General features: G+C 33.3%; 1 protein-coding gene across 4 annotated transcripts in view; it reads left to right on the top strand.

Annotated features, from left to right (window-relative positions):
• LOC114328052 (uncharacterized) overlaps positions 1–19,724 on the top strand; it is a 314,894-nt gene that overhangs the window by 211,799 nt on the left and 83,371 nt on the right. For all 4 annotated transcript variants that reach the window (XM_050653547.1, XM_028276795.2, XM_028276797.2 and 1 more), the window contains exon 5: positions 8,739–8,900. In XM_050653547.1, coding sequence (XP_050509504.1) covers positions 8,739–8,900 — 162 coding nt within the window. The remainder of the gene's footprint in view (positions 1–8,738; positions 8,901–19,724) is intronic.

The following is a 19,724-nucleotide window of genomic DNA, read 5'->3' as shown; positions in this document are numbered from 1 at the left end:
AAGCGGACTGTCCGAATTTTTCGAAAAAAAAAAAAATCATTTTATAAACATAGCTCCTTCATTTTTGGCGATAAAAAGTTTTTTCATAAATGACTTTGTAGGATTTTTGAAGAGTTGTAAGACAGTGTAAACTTAATTCCGTAATATCCCTTAGTTTTTAATTGGGATGGGTTTAAAGGGCTCGAATAAGGGGGTGTTTGCTCGTAAATAGAGGTTTTAAATAGCTATATCTTGCTAACTGTTCACTGTGATGAAAATCTATGCACAAGAAAATTTTAGTTATTAAAAAAGCTACAATGTAGTTTTTCATCATTTTTTTCGTATCTCCAGTATTTTCGAAGATATTTTGAAGTAAAAGGTAAAAAATGGGAAATTCCAAAAAATAAATTTTTTTTAAACTCCAATTTTTCTAAAACTAGGCCTTTTAAATAGGTCAAACTTTTTGGGTGTATTTATAATACAAATATAAAAGGAATTACAGTAAGGTGAAGACCAATTTTTAATTGGGAGGTAGTTAGGGGGTTGTTTTCACTGATTTTTGCAACCCCCTATTGGGGGGTTGGGAAGACAACCCCCTATTTTTACTGATTTTTTCATAGAGAGAAGCAGGTACCGACATTTGTTTGATCATAAGTTGCTTAATTTTCAGGCTAGTACCTTTCCTTTTTATTTTTTGAAGGGTTTAATTGTATGCTTGAAAAAAGATTATTTAAGTTTTCCTCGAAAAATGCAAAGTTTTTCCGTTATTTTACTTTGAATATTTCAAATTATGCATTTGACGAAAAAAAGTAACTTTTAACATGGGGTATCTCGGTTTGTACTGGTTTTAAAGATATTACGGAAAAATAATTTGGTTTGTGTTACTAAAAGATACAATTTTGATATCAACAGTTTTTTTGACTAAATGCATATTTTTCGAGGAATTCTCAAAAAACCCTCTAAAAAAGTCGATTTTTTCATCGAAAAACTGTTACTTTCAAGCTCGAATAACTCGAAAAATATTAGTTTTACGAAGAAAATGTAAACTACATTTTTTTCTTAGAATTACTTTTTACATCGATTAACATGGTTGTTAAAATGTAATAAAAAATTCCCCCCCACCTAGATGGCGTGGCAACCACCCCCAAGGTTTTAGCGTACAGCGGCATGATATAGAAAATGATCCTTGGACTGTTCCCTACCTTTTGTGAAAATTTCAAGTAAATCCATGCTGGACGAAAAAATTGCGAGCCAAAATGCTTCATTTTCTCGACTAATACAGCTTCAGCTTTTGTTAAAAAAATTAAATAATGATGTTAAATAAAAAAAACAAAGATGTTCAAGAGTTGCCAATACATTCAGAAAAAACCACTGTTTGGTGTGGTTTATGGGCCGGTGTCATCGTCGGTCCATATGTTGGACCGGCCAGAATGTTACTGTGAATGGAGACCATTATCCCGCCATAATACCGGACTATTTGGTACCAGAAATTGAAGTTCGTAGTTTAAGTGACATTTGGTTCCAAAAATATGGCGCCAACTGCCATACATCCCGTTAAAGCATGGCTTTACTGGGCTTTACTGAGCTTTACTGAGAAAACGGTTCGGTGAGCAATTTATTTTACGCTTCGTACCAGTGACTTGGCCGCCTATATCCTGTGACATTACAAGTCTAGTCGTTTTCCTCTGGGGCTACCTCCAGTGCCAGATTTACCACTAGGCCGACTAGGCATCGGCCTATGGCCGCAAGCAAAAGGGGGCCGCAGCGTTTTGTAGAAAGAACTTTTTTGATAAAACAATTTTTACTAATTGAACTGAAATCACTAAACAATTTTTCAAATTAGAGAATGCTATTCTACTAAACACGTGGTACGATTTTTTACAACGTTCTGACAAGAGTAGCAAACATTTGAAAAAACTCCTACAGACTTGAATGTGACTTTCAACATACAAACCTCTAACGCCCGGTTTCATAATCAACTTTGAAAAGTGAACATTAACTAAAGTTCACTTTAAAGTTGACATTTACCCATATGCATTGCATTGATAAAGGTACCAGCTTAAAATTTAAAGACCACTTAAACTGATTATGAAACCGAGCGTAAAGGAGTACGCATTGAGTCTGAGAGACAACTTTGATTCCTATGAAAAAAGAAGAAAAGGGTTGTCTAAAAATGAAACCTATATTTTTAAAATAAAAAGACTCCCGAAAAGAAAAGTTCTCCCTGGCGAAGACAAAGAAGATGAACCCACTGAACCCTACTTTAGTGGCAAAGAAGACAAAGATTAATACATTCAATGTTGTAATTGACAGGCTTTATTCACAATTGAATGAAGGTTCCGAAGTTTATTTTAGTCTTAATGAAAAATTTGGATTTTTAAACAACTTATCTTATCGTCAATTTCCAATGAAGGAATCAGGGGAAAAGTTTCTATTTTGGCTAAAAAGTATCGAATCGACATAGATGGTGACTTTGGAGAAAAGTGTGTAGAGTTCAAAGGCTTTGTTGAAGGTATATTTGATGAAGAAAGAGAACCTCATGATAACAAGATTACTAAGTCTCCGAGGAATACACTTTTGGAGTATCTGAAACTCATTCATGAAAAACAGTTAACAACATTATTTCCGAATATGGACACGGCTTTGCGCATTCTACTATGCATGATGACATCTAATGCATCTGGAGAAAGATCATTCTTCTTCTTCTTCAGGTGCCGTGTCCGTATGACACGGTCCAGACGTCGGTCGTTATCATGTGTGCAAGTTCCTGAAACCTCTCTCTATCGGCAGCTGCGCGAAATAATTCTTCTACCGTGGAACCACACCATTGTCTAATATTACGCAACCATGAAAGTTTCCTTCAACCAATCCATCTCTTTCACTCCACTTTTACTTGTATTATAAGGCGAAGTAGATGGTATTTAGGCCCTCTAATTATATGGCCGAAGTATTCTGTTTTTCTCCACTTTATGATGTTTATGAGCAGGCGTTCTGAATTCATCACTTGGAGAAAGATCATTCAGCGTGTTGAAAAGAATCAAAAACTACTTGAGGAACTCGACTTCTGACGAAGATTCTAGATTGTCTAGTTCGGCTAGTTTCGTTTCAAATGCTGAGATTTTTCAAGCCCTAGACTTTAACGATTTGACTAAAGATTTTGCAGCCAAAAAAGCTAGAAAAGTGAGTGTTTGAGTTTAGATAATATGAGATTTATTATGAGTATGGAGTGGAGTGAGTGTTAATGTTAATCTCTAATCCAACTTTATCCAAATTAAGAACATGACAGTATAAGAGAATAATGTGAAAATTGAATGATCTAGAAGTTTATTTGTTATATTCTTAATATTTTTATTTTTCAGTACCGTAGCCTATTACTAGTACAGTTCATATATTATTTTGCTTGTTCTCTTACTTATAATGTCTTTTCAACTCGGCTTTTTTTAGTCTTTTGTTGTCATCTGTACTTTTCTTTCCGAATAAAACAAATGATATTTAAATTTAGCAATTAACTGCAATACTAATTTATGGTATAATCATCATCATCAGTAGCTCGACAACCCTTTTTGGGTCCTGGCTTGTTCTAGGATTTTGCGCATTCTGTTCTGTTCCTTCCTTTGTTCTTCCAGTGGGTAATCTCAAGTGTTTTCAGATCTTGTTCCAATTGTTCCATGTATCTAAGTTTGGGTCTTCCCTCTGACCTTCTCCGTACTGGTGTTTGCCTCATTATATGTTTTGGTGTTTCGGTCTCCAACATTCGTTCAACATGGCCCATCTGGCGCACACGTCCGATCTTTATGGATGTTATGACGTCGGGTTCGTTGTATGCTGCGTATAGTTCAACATTATATCTTCCCGCGCCATACGGCATTTTCTTTCACCCCCTTATACTATGCGTGTCTAAGGATTTTTCGTTCAAACGTACCTAATAAGTTCTCATCGCTTTTCGACAGTGTCCATGTCTTTGATCCATATAATTTTATCAGGGTTTTGTATATTTTGCATTTGGTTTTTCTCGTGATGCTGTTGTTGTTTTTGTTGTTGTTTTTGTTAGATCTTAGATGTTTAATTAGTAATTTATAATATAAAAATTTAGCAATATTAATAATTTTACAAATAACTGCTGTTTGCTAACATTTTGAATTATACATATAATATTTTCTATCTTCTTCTTAAGGTGACATCTCCATTACTGAAGGTTGGCTATAACTACAGCAAATTTCTCTCTATATTGAGCTGTTCTTAGTATCGAATGTGTGTCCATGACTGTCCAGTCTCTTACGTTCTTCAGCCTGGAGCATTTTTTTCTTCCTGAACCTCTTCTTCCTTCCACTTTCCCTTCTATTATGCGGCATAAACAGTTATATCTTTTTTATCTTTTTTTACAATACAGTGTAACCTCGATTATCCGTCTCTCCATTAACCGTCAGGGTACATACAGACATTGTATTGACTACATAAGCAAAAATTTCAATGTAAAAAAATTTAAAAAAAAAGTTAATTTGATTTGTGTGATGAGGACACAAACGGCTATCCATTGCTGACAGATAAAGAAATCGTTGAAATGGCAACAAAGGCGGACCAAACAGATTCAGAAGCCGACACCGACTTGGAATTTGACTGTAGATATGTTGATGAACCTATTTTAACTGACAAAGATTTGCGTAAATAATCTGGAGAAACTGCAATAATTCATCGAAAGCTTTTCTCAACAAGAAGAAGCCAATAAAGTAGATTCCATGATCTTATGCATGCCGATTAAGAAATTCAGCTATCGCAAAATGTAAAGCAACAGTAAAAAAACAAAGATTTCAGAATATTTTAAATTGATTCGGTTGTACGAACACAAATACCTCCTATATTGCCAAACAAACCAGACAAATGAAATTTGAGGGTTGTACTATGAATTTTTAATTTTTCTTATTGTTCTGTTAACCGTCTTTTCGATTATCCGTCATACCCTTGGTCCGGTGCCCTGACGGATAATCGAGGTTCTACTGTATTTAGGATTTCTCTCTCAGTCCCCATTCTTCTCAGCACCTCGACCTCGTTGTTGGTCACATGCTATGTCCAAGAGATCTTCAGCATCCTACAAAAAACCAACATCTCAAAGGCTTCCATAAATATAGAAATCTTTCTATACATTTTCTTTTTATAAATTTCTATTAATATAGAAATTGTTGTTTGAGCTGTTTTGGGGATTTAGCCAAATTTGTAAACCAAGATTATTTAATTATAGTGTAGGAAACAGAGGTTAAACCTTGCAAAATGGACACAAGTCCGGTTTAATTTTTTTTCTGGTGTATTAAGGGGTGCTTATTATAGGACTAACTTTTTCTGAAAAAATTTCGCCCCGGAATCCCCCTTTTCACCCCTTTAAAGGGGGTAATTTGTGGTTTTTGCGGAACGTAGCCCTTCCTGTACCTTTTACAAAAAATTTCTTTTATAGAAATAAAAAGAGTACTATGTTTTCTACGATTTGTTTTCAACAGCATATGTCTATCATCCACCATTTAGCGGGGGTAGCGCCCCAAATTTGACAAATTTTTAAAAAAGATGTTTTAAAAAAATATATATTTTTCCCTAACTGTAACGGAAATTAAGAAGAAATCTAACCACAATTATTCGCAAATAATTGATTGATTTTTTGGTATAGGTTTCACTTAAGGGTAATTGCCCTTTTTTTAATTACAGGGTGTTATATTTTAAAAAACCCCTTTTCATACCATCTGAACCGTTTATGCTAGAGTTTAAAGACTTTCAACGACTACCCATGTACTGGTACTATTTACAAATTTGTATAATGCATCCCCATTTTTTCCACGGAACCACCCCAAAAAAAAGAAGAATTAATAAATAAAGTGATTTTCTTGGAATCCTTCGCACACAATGCCCTTTATTAATATGCTTCATACATCATTTTGTGCACACTACTATTGCCCATGCATGGACACCAAAAGCGATTTCCTACTGCAACCCCTGCAGCCAAAAAAAATAAATAAAATGGGGGGTTGAAATTTTTTTTTGTTTTTTGCTTTTTGATCCATATGGGCATATGCTTCATCAATAGTGCTTTTCAAAAATATATATGATTATTGCAAAATCCCTGCGGAAACCACCCCTATCCTTGAAAATATACTGCAAAAACTACCCCTATCCCTTGGCGAGGATGTTTTTACGATTTTCTCATTACCTATGCATTCCTTTTAAACAAAAGTTTTACAAGAATAAAGACCACTATTTACTCTAAAAATTAGGTCCTATTCATTTTTTTCGTAAAAGCAACCGTTACGGCACAGTGGCCCAAAATCAATTTTTGCATATTTTCGCCACCTACACGTATTTTATTGCATTAATGCTACCTTAATAGCACAATATTCACCCTTAAGTGGTCGCTAAGTACTGGGGTATCCAGGAAGGGGTGATGGGGGTGATCACCCCCCTCTCAAACCAGGTGATATTATATTTAAAGATTATAAAAATATTCATTTATTTTTATAGAAATACTTATATTATATTATTATTTTTATAAAAATGGCGTACTTTTTATTCTTTAGCGACAGTGGCGGATCCAGCATCGTTAAGAGGGGGGTGCCAATTGCTTAAATTTCTATAAAAATAAATGAATATTTTTATAATCTTTAAATATAATATCACTTGGTTTGAGAGGGTGGGGGGTGATCACCCCCATCTTCCCTCCCTGGATCCGCCATTGCTTAGCGACCACTTAGGGGTGAATATTGTGCTATTAAGGTAGCATTAATGCAATAAAATGCGTGTAGGTTGCGAAAATATGCAAAAATTGATTTTGGGCCACCACTGTGGCTTTGGGGCGCAAAGATTGTAAAATGTGGATAAGTCATAATTTGTAGGTTACACTGTGTTGTTTCATTTTATATAAGTACTTTATCAATAAAACGAACAGATGACGAAAAAAAAAACAAAAACTGGAGCCCGCCAAAGCATATATGAGGTTTACGGCGCCACTGTGCCGTAACGGTTGCTTATACGAAAAAAATGAATAGGACCTAATTTTTAGAGTAAATAGTGGTCTTTAACATTGTATAAGTTTTGTTTAAAAATAATGCATAGGTAATGAGAAAATCGTAAAAACATGCTCGCCAAGGGATAGGGGTAGTTTCTGCAGTATATTTTCAAGGATAGGGGTGGTTTCCGCAGGGATGTTGCAATAACCATATATATTTTTGAAAAGCACTATTGATGAAGCATATGCCCTATGGATCAAAAGGCAAAAAACAAAAAAAACTTTTCAACCCCCCATTTTATTTATTTTTTTTTGCTACAAGGGTTGCACTAGGAAATCGCTTTTGGTGTCCATGCATGGGTAATAATAACGTGCACAAAATGATACATAAAGCATATTAATAAAGGGCATTGTGTCTAAAGGATTCCAAGAAAATCACTTTATTTATTAATTTTTTTTTTTGGGGGTGGTTCCGGGGAAAAAATGGGGGTGCATTATACAAATTTGTAAATAGCACCAGTACATGGGTAATCGCTGAAAATCTTTTTACTCTAGCATAAACAGTTCAGATGGTATAAAGAGGGGTTTTTTAAAATGTAACACCCTGTAATTAAAAAATCAGCAATTACCCTTAAGTGAAACCTATACCAAAAAATCAATCGATTATTTGTGAATAATTGCGGTAGGATTTCTTCTTAATTTCCGTTACAGTTAGGGAAAAATATATATTTTTTTAAAACATCTTTTTTTAAAACTTGTCAATTTTGGGGCGCCACCCTTGCTAAACGGTGGATGATAGACATATGCTGTTGGAAATAAATCGTAGAAAATATAGTCTTCTTCATATTTCTATAAAAGAAATTTTTTGTAAAAGGTACAGGAAGGGCTACGTTCCGCAAAAACCACAAATTACCCCCTTTAAAGGGGTGAAAAGGGGGGTTCCGGGGCGAAATTTTTTCAGAAAAAGTTAGTCTTATAATAAGCACTCCTTGATATATCAGAAAAAAAATAAAACCGGACTTGTGTCCATTTTGCAAGGTTCAACCTTTGTTTCCTACACTATTAGTGAATATAATATTTCAACCTATTTATGTACCGTATTCAAATAGAACATTAGTGGCATTTCTATTAATTTATGTTATGCTTTGCATGTTGTACCGATTTTAAAAAGTAAACTTAAAATAAACGTTATGTATGTATTAATATGAAATGTGCTTTATGCTTTAATTACATAATCGTGAAGTTCTCGGGGGCCGCTCAGGGTGATTTGGCCTAGGGCCGCAAGTACCCTAAATCCGACACTGGCTACCTCAAGTCCAAAGTCTACATGAATAAACCGGCTACGATTGAGGCATTGGAGGCCAAGTATTACTCGAGTCACTGGTCAAATACCAATCGAAAACTTGAACGCGTCATCGTGAATTGGACCTTCAGAATGTACCGTCTTAACCGCAGTCATGATCAACATTTCAAAAAAATTATCTTTAAGAAGTAATTGTAAAGAACGGTTCTTTTTTACGACAATAAAGATTTTCAAATAAAATTCATTTTTTTCATTGTTTTTTCTTTTTTGAAAAAGTACCTCTAAATGAATCACCCTTTATTTGTAGATATATTTACCAATACAATCTTTCTGGGCCAAAAATGAATTTTAATTGGACAATCCTCGTATATTGTTGCTTGTTAAAAATTAAAAAGTTAAACTCTTAGACCGCTTTATATCTATATATCTGTTTCATGTTATATCATAGAAGCTTTCACTTATAATATATTGTAGTCCTCTTCTCTCCCGATTGGACGCTATTTTTCAACAACTTGGCCTCGGGACCGATAAGTCTCCTGGGACGGAAAGATGTCGAGAACGCCTGGTGTGCATGATGTACGCTAATCCGACCAAATACGCACCCTACAGCAATCTGGTTTCGGCACAGCTCAGCAGGTAAGATTAAAAATTTATTTTAATATGCTTTTTTTGTTTGACTTCTTGTAAATTCACACCAAATTGATAAATCTCTGTTCCTATGGTAGGTGTTATGAAACATTTGGAAGTCTACCACTACACTGTAAATTATTTGTGATTTTTTTTAGTTTATTCGTTTAACCTTTAACTACACGCGCTGGCGTATTTTGTACGCCAGATATAAGAATTATACTGCAAATATATTTAAAAATTTAATTTTTAACTTTGTTTATCTATCTAACCTATCACCGGAATGTGCTTTACAATTGGTTTTAGTTTTGTTATAATCGGCATTCTGGGAAGATCGTAACTTACTGTTTATTATTTATTGTTTCCGGTGGTGGACAATACACGCCACGATTATAGTAATAAGTAGTAATATAAGTAAATATTTCAATTGTTATTTAGTCATTATGACACAAAATATATTTTCCTTTATAAACAATACTTTTTCTCGTGTAAAGTAATCACAATAAAAAAATTTAGTAGTAATTTTACTTACCATGGAATCAGATTTCAGTTATATATCCCAATTGGCTTACTGAGAAGGAACTCGGTGATGCCGAATAAGGTTTATAACAAACAACTAAGTGTATTTTTTCAAAAATAAATAAAAAATCCGCTGTTTTAAATGTATTTTCTTGTGGCGTATAAAGTACACCACGCGTGTAGTTATGTTATAACTTGATGCGTGGGTTGTTAAAGGTTAAATAACTTGTGTGATTTAAGAATTCTAGTTACCATTTAATTTTTTTCATCAAATATGCCCCATTATAGCCCATTTGGGCGATAAGGGGGCAATATAATGCCCCATTATCTCCCGATATGCATCGACCGCTAGGCATTTATAATACCTTACTCCTGAAACAAGCATAAAAAACCGCTAACCGCCGTAAAAATGAGTGACGCACACAATATGCCAGCTACAAAAGAGCTGATATAATGTATGAATATTAAGTGGCACAAAAATGTATTTTCTTTTTGACGGAAAATAAAAATATGGTTTGATTTTGAAAGGTTTTTCTATACATTCTATAGTATTTGCTATATTTGAAGTAAAACGCGCCACGAAAGAGTATCTTTATATTTGCTATATCAAATATAGCAAATACTATAGAAAACTCTTTCAAAATAAAACTATAATTTTATTTTCCGTCAAAATGAAAATACATTTTCGCGCCAGGTAATATTCATATGTGTTAACTTGGCGATTAGAGATAGGGTCTTAAAATGGCAATACTGCTGACTTCCCACATGCAATAAGTTACATATAAACGATATTATTATAATTTATAGACATGTAAACATTAAAAGTGTCGGCAGCATGAGTAATCGTTAGAGTATCAATTTCATTGACGGATTCCCAAATTCAATCACCCTGGATTCTAATGATAATTTATTAGACATGTATTATAAACAAGAAGAGTGAATAGTACAGAATAGTCATAATTTCATCTTCAAAATAGAGGTGGCTATTTCTTTAGTTTTTGAATATTCTTTTAAAAATCCTTACTTGTTAATTGCTTTACTTATTCATTATTAATTAATATTATGATTATTTTTTCACCAACTACGTACTCAGTGATTGCAATCATTTATATTACTATACAATAAAGAGACTAATAATCGAGAAAAGAGAAAACTTGACAAAGTGATTTTAATAACACTTTTAGTAACTGTTATTACCCGAACGAATAGATACATTTTTCCAGTTACACCTTTAACAGTTAAAATATCATTTTAAACAACGATATCTTCTTGATATCAATTCAAAATAACCGCCGAAAAGTATAACCTGACACTATCCAAAGAGAAAACCCAATCGATGGTAATATCCAGGAACCCAATTAGATGTAAGTTAGTAGTGGACGATCATATAATCGAACAGGTAATGGATTGCAGATACTTAGGTGTGGAAATATCTAGCGACAGACATCTGTGGCAAGAATCAAAACAGCAGGCAATGAAAGCAGCGAGAATATCTGGTTTCCTGAGGGATATAATCTGGCGGAATAAATATATGAGCACCGAAAGCAAAGTCCGCATTTATAAGACATGTGTTAGACCCGTACTGACATACGCAGCTGAGACAAGGGCCGAGACAACAAAGACCAAACAGATAATGAGAACAACAGAGATGAAAACCCTAAGATCCATAAGAGGTATCACACTCAGAGATAGAGTACGAAACGAAGACACATTGAGAGAGCTAGGCGTTCAGGACGTAGTGAGATGGACAAGAGCACGACGACGCATGTGGAAAGACCACGTAGATCGGATGGACCCTGAACGTATGGCGCATTGGGCGAAAACACAGAAGCCCAACACCAAGCGACCCATAGGAAGACCCAAAAAACGATGGTACGAGAGTTGGAGCTCCGGATCGCAGCAAAGACTGTAACAGAAGAAACAGGACATAGTCCTATTACAAGAAGGAGAAGAAGAAGAAGATATATTCTTGAAAAATTATTGCCTCAAGCCTCAAACAATGCAGAAATTGCCACCCTCAAGAAATGTCACCAGAAAAAGTTGAGGAAAGAGAATACCGGGACACACAAATTTGTGCTACAATCGACGTAGATTCAACACGTTCAAGTAGAAGCGTTGCTCAAGAGTTGGATGTAGCAATGCTACTGTAACTAAAGTATGGAAAAAGCACGGTTACAAGACTTTTGAATATGTACAAACGCAGCAGCTTTATCCAGACGATTACTTTCGAAGAATGGAGTTTTGTGAAGATCTAATGACGAATGCTAATGATGATCCAAATTTTATTAAAAACATATTGTTCACTGATGAATCTTCTGTTTCGTTAGTAGGGAGACATGATCCTTCCATTACGAGGTATTCGGCTCGGGAAACCAGGCAACGAAGTGTTGTTTTCCGAACTCAACATCCCCAAAAAGTTAACGTCGGGACTGGTATTTTAGGAGACCACATAATAGGTCCTTTTTTTATTGAGGGCAACTTGAACAGCAGAAAATACCTCGATTTGTTACAGAATCATGTTCTTTCCGCTATTATCAATTTTCCTGATATAAATCTGGAGAATGTTTGGTTCCATCAAGATGGATTTTTAGTTCACAACGCACGTATAATTCAGGAATATTTAAATAATACTTTCCCGAGTCGAGTTATCAGTGGAACAGGTGATATTAAGTGGCCTGCGCGATCTCCAGATCTTACACTCCTAGACTTTTTTTTGGGATATTGAAAAAACACCATCTACGATCATCTTGAGGCTAGAGCCCAAAACTTAGATGAAATAAAAAGTCGAATAGTAGAAGTCTCCAATTCTGTTACAGCAGAGACTCTGTCATCTGTCCGCAGGAGTTTTTATGACAGATTGGGATATTGCTCATACGCAAACGGTGGTATATTTGAACCATTTCCAAACACTGTAGGCCATAAAAGAAATATTTTACGTTTTATTAGGAATTATTTTGTCATTTCGTTCACTGTTTATTTTGTCTATGTTAGTTTTAACTTTATGACATGTACTTAACTATTTAAATTTTAAAATTTTATACCTTACTATTTTGTAATGTTGTGCATTGGGTAATTACTCTTTGACAAATAAATATATATTTTTGTTTTATCTTGTGTGTATTAGCACCACACCAGCAAATCGTTCCAAAAAATGACAAAGTGTGGCTTTGATTAGAAGTTACTCACAGTAACGAAATAGCTCGTCGTTTCGGCCCGGCAAGTCAAGAACGCATGTACGAGAACGGGACGGAACAACGGGAGTTATCTACCATGCATCTGGTAATATGGTGACAAAATAGTAGGTGACTGTCACCTATTACCGCGATATCTCGTAACGTTGGGAACGTTACCGTTAAATAGCGGTAATTTCCATATCTATATTAATTAAGATGCCATAACTCACTACTCGCTTACTCTTGCTGAGCGGTGAGGTTCCAAAGTTAAAGAGAGGGGAACGCTGAACGAGGCATAGTAAGCAATAAACGAAAATATAGATAACCACTGCCGCTAATTTAACAATCGTATTAGGTTACATACTCCTTGTAAATGAGTAAAGTTTGAATCTGCTGATGGACGATTAAACATCGATACTATAGTGACAGTGTATTGTGGAATAGTAAGCAATGTTGCCGATTTTCGCGCTTCCTTCAATGTCCTACAGCAAATTACAAAGTAAACGCTCTGGATCAGCTCTTTTGTGGCTGGAATATTGAATTCATTTTTACGGCGTTTAGCGATTTCTAATTCTTGTTATTATTATTCGTCAGATTTAGACTTACGGCTCTCACTTCCTCTAAGAGTAAAATTCACTCATCTCAGATACCTAAGACATCAAAAGGACAGAGCTTTGGTGGAGCTTTTTCCAGTGATATTCAGTTCTAGCTGACTTGGTGTGCTGGAGTATGTTTCAAAAAGTTCTTAGACATCAGATCTAGCTTTTTTATGTTTTATAGGAGGTTCTTTGGAATTTCGAATACCGTCAGTGATATAAAGAATAGTTGGTATGGTACTACCAACTTTCTAAAAGAGTTATTAATATACAACTGAGCGGAGTGCTATGGGCCATTCCACGAACATACGCTTGTTTTGAATTACTTCGACAACGAATATTTTACTGTGCAACATAAGAAGTACGAAAGTAAATGGCGCTAATAATTACTCCAATAAACAACAATGTAATTTGCAATTTACTTTCGTTCTTCTTATTTTGCACAGTAAAATATTCGTTGTCGAAGTAATCCAAAACAGGCGTATGTTCGTTGAATAGGGTATATTGTCCGAGTTGTGAAATTCATAAAGAAGGGATATACATGTTTTATGAAATTATCCCTTGTTTATATAATTTCACACATCGAACAACTGAATCATTCTGAAATGAATATTAATAAGTTTCTTAGATATATGGTAATACTCTATTGTCTGGGTACGTTATATTCTCCATTGTCTCCGAATTTGAATTTCCAGAGCTCTCTACTTGGAGATATTTGATATTTTCATCTTATTTAACGCCCAGATTAATGTTATAGGGTATAGCCACATCAATTTATATTGTTTTTCTTGTAAATAATTTATTAACTAATACATTAATATTATAAGATCTGGTGTATTACATGCCACTGGTTGGTCTGGGAGTACCTACAGTACGGTTCCAGTATAATTTGTAGTTTTCATTCTCAAGGATACTCTCTGGAACGTATTGATAGTACAGTAGATGGTTGGTTAGGAGCAGTCCCAGTTTTATAGATATCTCTTGATCGAAGATAGTTCTTACAGAGTCACGCCGTAAGTAAATTCCTAGAAGCTACCGGTATGATGTTGAATGGTTTTTTGTGCTCGACATCCATATCGGCATTTGTCGTTCTGGCCTCAGGGTTTTTGACGATATATTTAAGGTAATTTTTGATTGGTATAACCTGATCCTGATCTTGATCCTCTATTTCATCGTAATTTAAAAAATAATTATTTCTTAATTTTTAATGGATCTTTAAGATTTTAAAATAAGTATTATGGATTATGGTATTCTTTAAATGACAAAATAATTGAACTAACGTTTTACTCTATTCAATGATCCTATTGTAAATTTTAGTGCAAAATCTTTTTATGAGAAGTGTATTTGCTGTGTATTTGCTGTGTTTACGAGAAGTGTATCATGTATAAGTAGCAATTAGAATTTTATAGTTTATTTTTATATTTTAGAAATATATTTAAGGTACATTTGTTAAGCTAAAAGATTTCTTCAAAATGTTAGCAGTAACTATTCTAGACTGGAGAATGTTGTCCTGTATTCAATATTCAAGCACCCTTTGTAGCGCAGTCAATGAGGATATTTGGCTCCAAATTCCATCTTATTACATCGATTTACTTGATATTTTCACGGTAAGGAATAGCTCAAGAAACAAATGAGCCCTATATACCATGGCGATTTTTATCTTGGTGGCGGTTCCCACTCCTTGAAAAGGGTGGAAAATTTTTTGGTCAAAATAACCACGGAAGTGGCTAGAACACAATTCTAACCAAAAACTGTTATATAATTCTTTTTTGGAAACTCAACCTTGTTGAGTTATGCGTGGTTGAAAATGAGCCATTTTTATTGAGAAATGACACCTTTTTGGACGGTTTTTTGCAAATATCTTACAAATTGAGCACCTAGCTACAAAAGCTTATAAAAATTTTTTGTAGCTTATTGAAAAACAAAGAGATTGGTTTCTTCACAAATCTTTCAGTTATAATGCAAAAAGAGATATTGTAGATGAAAAGAGTTTGTTTTTTGGTACATGCTCAAATCGGTGTAATCAACTTGAAGTAACGAGAAATGATCGATTTCAGGTGTATAATATCTTTTGTAGTGCCTCAACAGACCTTTAAAATGAGCAATATTAAATGTAGATTACATTCAAACTAAGCGAGATATGCTGCAAAAAAATTGGTGACCAATGTATTTTAAGAAAAAATGAGAAATACCCTCTCATTCACCAGAATTTAAATGCATCGTTTTCCTTCTGCAATAGTGTATCAAATGTATACAATAGTGTTTTTGAAAAAAGTAATATCAAATTGTAGAGCGCATTTTTAAATGTTCTTAAAATTCTTCCTTTTTCTGCATGTAACTCGAAAATGATAAGAGATACAAACAAAGAATACCGTACAAAAATGTAGGATTTTTAAAAAATTTGTTTTTATTTTTTAATACTCTATCCCTTATCATTTTCAAGTTACACAAAGAAAAAGTAAGATTTTAAAGAAAATTTTAAAAGGCGCACTATAATTTGATCTTGTTTTTATTCATTATCAAACCCATTGAAATATTTGAACATCGAAATAACACTATAATAAAACGTATTGTAAAAGAAAAACGATGAATTTAAATTCTGGTGGATGAGGGATAAAAAATACACTTCTAATTTTTTCTTAAAATACATTAGTCATCAAATTTTTGCAGCATATAACGTTTAGTTTCAATGTAATCGAAATGTAATATTGCTCATTTTAAAGGTCTTTTCAAGCACTACAAAAGATATTGGTAGAACTATACACCTAAAATCGACTGTTTCTCTGTAATTTCAAGTTGAATACACCGATTTGAGCATGCACCAAATAAACAATCTATTTCACCCACCATATCTCTTTTTGTGTTATAACTAGAAAATTTACGAAGGAACAAATCTCTTTTTTTATAACCTACAAATACGTTTTGTATAGTTTTTTAGTTAGACGCATAGTTATAAGGTATTCGCAAAAAAACATTCGAAAAGGTGTTATGTTTTAATGAAAATGGCCAATTTTCAACCACGAATAACTCAAAAAGTATGGAGTTTAAAAAAAATATAAAACATTTGTTTTTAAATTTAGGTTCTCTGGCCATTTTCGTGGTTATTTTGACCAAAAAATTTTTCCACCCACTTGAAGGGGTGGGAACCGCTCCTAAGGTAAAAGCACTATAATATATAGGGTAGACTTTAAATAAGGCGAAGGAGATAAGTAGAGGCTTATCCCAAAATTGCATTAAAAGCGATGCAGTAGGATAGAATTCGGAGGTAAATAATATCTTATTCTTGCTCTCATTGTCTGGCGTATTAATAAAGACAGCTTTTATTCGGTTTCAATAACCCTATTAAACATCAAAAGTTTTAGTGAGATTTTTGGATAGATGCAAACAAATCAATTACCAAAATTAAAATAAAGTCGAAGGGATATTATTTGTTGAGCTTGTAACATAAGATTTTATTTGTTTTTAGAAAAAGAAAAAGCATGTTTTAAAAAGATATACGATCTTTCGCGAAAGGTATCATTTTTATAAAGAACTGATTACATGTGGAATATACTTTTAATGATGAGAACGTCTACCTTTATATTTTAATGGCATGTAGAAGTTAAATTTTCATAAAAAGTTTTATCTTTCTAATGCCCGGTTGCACCAACAGATCTTAAGCTAAGTCGAGAATATCATAAGAATTAATATAATATAGTTATAATATATTACAATAAGAATACCATAATATAATAAGATATATAATTGATAAAAAGGTAAGAACCTAAAATTATCGTGCAACTCAAGTGATACTCAAAGAGGCCCTATTTATAAGTAGAGCTTAGCTAATCTGCAACTTAAGATCTGTTGGTGCAACCAGGCATAAGAAATTCAATTTTAACATTGTTTTAGAGTAAAAATTACGTTCGTAAAATTAAAAAATCTTTAGCGATTTTAAAAAAACGAACATAAGAAGTCAAACAATATTACTTAGAATGAATTTAATTACTAATACATAAAAATAAAAAAACACTAAAATCTTGAAATAATAAACTGAAACTATTTGTTTTAAAGTCAATAGATAACAATGTAAAACGAAAAATATTTAAAAAAATTGTTTTTATTTATTTATGTTTTTTTACCAATTAGTGTTACCACCCTTAGCCTGCGTGGCAATGCTCCTAATCAAATTGTCAACATTTTGTTGTGGTAGGTTGACCCTTTTCCAAGAGCAGTTTGAACTAGCGGTTCGGTGTTTTGTATATTATTCCGGCCAGCTCTAATATTTTAAGAATATCCAACAAATGCTTCATAGGGTTAAGGTCGGGTGGGTAGGCAGGCAATTCGATAACAGTGATATCTTCTGCTTCAAGGAATGTGGAGGTGCATTATTATGCATGAAAATTATGTTCTGCCATTGCACCTCTCCAAATCCTAACTGCAGATTCTAGAACTAAATTAACATTACTGGTAGCTATTATATTTGATTCGATAAAAACTAAACGAGGTTTTTACTAATAATAATGCCTCCCCAGACCGTGACACTCCCTACTTTTTATCTGTGAACAGATCTGGTAGCTTCCGCTCTTCCTGGCCTCTAAGTACACAAATTTGTCGGCCATCTGATTTTACATAAATCCTGGCTTCTTCTGAAAATAGCACATTTTGCCAATTCCTAATGTTCCAGTTTTGATGTTGAAAACATGACTTAAGGCAATCAATCTTGTACTGCCTGGATAACTCGGGATCCATAACTGTCTCCTCTATGACCCATTCTCAGAACTACCAAATATACATGTAAAATGTCACAAAAATCGGTCAAGTAGTTTTAGAAGAGGATGGTAACTAACAGATTGTCTAGATTATATAAATATTGTTTGGAGAAATATTGGAATTATTTTATCCCTAGCGGAAATAGGGGACAGCACACAAAAACTTTTTTTACAGAATTAGTTTCTCATTAATAGCTTTACACCAGTTACTAAGACATTAAACCTTAAACGCCCAAGGGTGGATAAAAGATGTCCAGCTAATGCGTATTTCCTTGTAACATAATTATTAGGCGTTCCAAAATTTTTCAAAGCGATTTATTGTTAAAAAGACGACCTTTTATCGAATGTTATCTTGGTTCTACCGGTATTTTTTTAAATAAAAGTAGTAAATATCTTGGGTTAAATATGAGTGGACACAAAATGTCCACCCTTGGTAAAATTTGTTTCTATATGATTTCTCGTTGGCAGGAACATAATCAACATAATTATTGACGTATAATTACATAATAGACATAATTATCCCACACACTTATGTGGAAGCTAAAAGGAAGAATGTGGAGAAAATCGACAAATCTGAATTACTGGGTTTTACTAATATTTTAATTTTGATGAACATCGTAATTTTGTTCTGGAACATAATCAACATAATTATTGACGTATAATTACATAATAGACATAATTATCCCACACACTTATGTGGAAGCTAAAAGGAAGGATGTGGAGAAAATCGACAAATCTGAATTACTGGCTTTTACTAATATTTTAATTTTGATTAACATCGTAATTTTGTTGTGAAGCTATTTTCTTGTGGCATTTTTGAAATTAACTAGTTTTGATCGGAAATAAGCCATAATTTTATTAAAAAAATGATTTTATTAACGTGTCGACGCCCAAATCGGGTATCGATGTCAAAATATAATTAATGACAAAAAATATTAATGAATTAAACAAAAATGTTGTTGCTTGGTGAAAAATTCTTCTAATAATTTATTTAATTTGACTCATTTATATCGACAATTCAGACATATATTATACATTTTAGAGTACAAGAAAATGATATTGTCAATATTTATGAGTTGCGTTCCTGGAACGACTTTACTGAAAAATAGTTCATTACATTACATGAAATCAACCCCAACTCAAGAATGTCCGTCTCTTAAAGATTAAATTTTAAAGTTTTCTACTTAAAAATGTACAATATATGTCTGAATTGCCGATATAAATGAGTCAAATTGAATAAATTATTAGAAGAATTGTTTTACTAAGCAACAATATTTTTGTTTAATTCATTAATATTTTTTCGTCGAAATGTTAATAAAATCATTTTTTTTAGTAAAATTGTGGCTTATTTCCCATCAAAACTAGTTAATCGTAATTTTGTTGTAAGGTTTGTACTTCGTTTATATTAATATTTTAGAAAATCCTTCTTTTACTAATCATAACATTTTTAACAACCCTCAATAAATACACTCACCGGCACCCCACAAAATGGGTCATTTTTGATGGCTCATATTTCCTAAACCGTTGTCCGATTTAAATGATTTTATAATACTTTATAGCCCTATTCATTGAAAATATTGCTGTAATAATATTGTTGCTAGACAGGTAAATTTTCATTGTATACCGGGTGTACCAATTAAACTGTGTTTTTTTTTCTAAAAGCTGGGAACACCCTGTGAAATATTCTAGCGTTTCTAAAATTCTGAAATTAAAAACCCACTATAGCCTCAGGTTTCTTAACATTCTGCATTTTGATTCATTCGCATATGTGAGATGATAAAAAAGTTAGGTAAT

Source organism: Diabrotica virgifera, chromosome 6 (genome assembly GCF_917563875.1).
Source record: "Diabrotica virgifera virgifera chromosome 6, PGI_DIABVI_V3a".
Taxonomy (NCBI): Eukaryota; Metazoa; Arthropoda; class Insecta; order Coleoptera; family Chrysomelidae; genus Diabrotica; species Diabrotica virgifera.
This window is presented reverse-complemented; position numbering and strand designations above follow the sequence as displayed.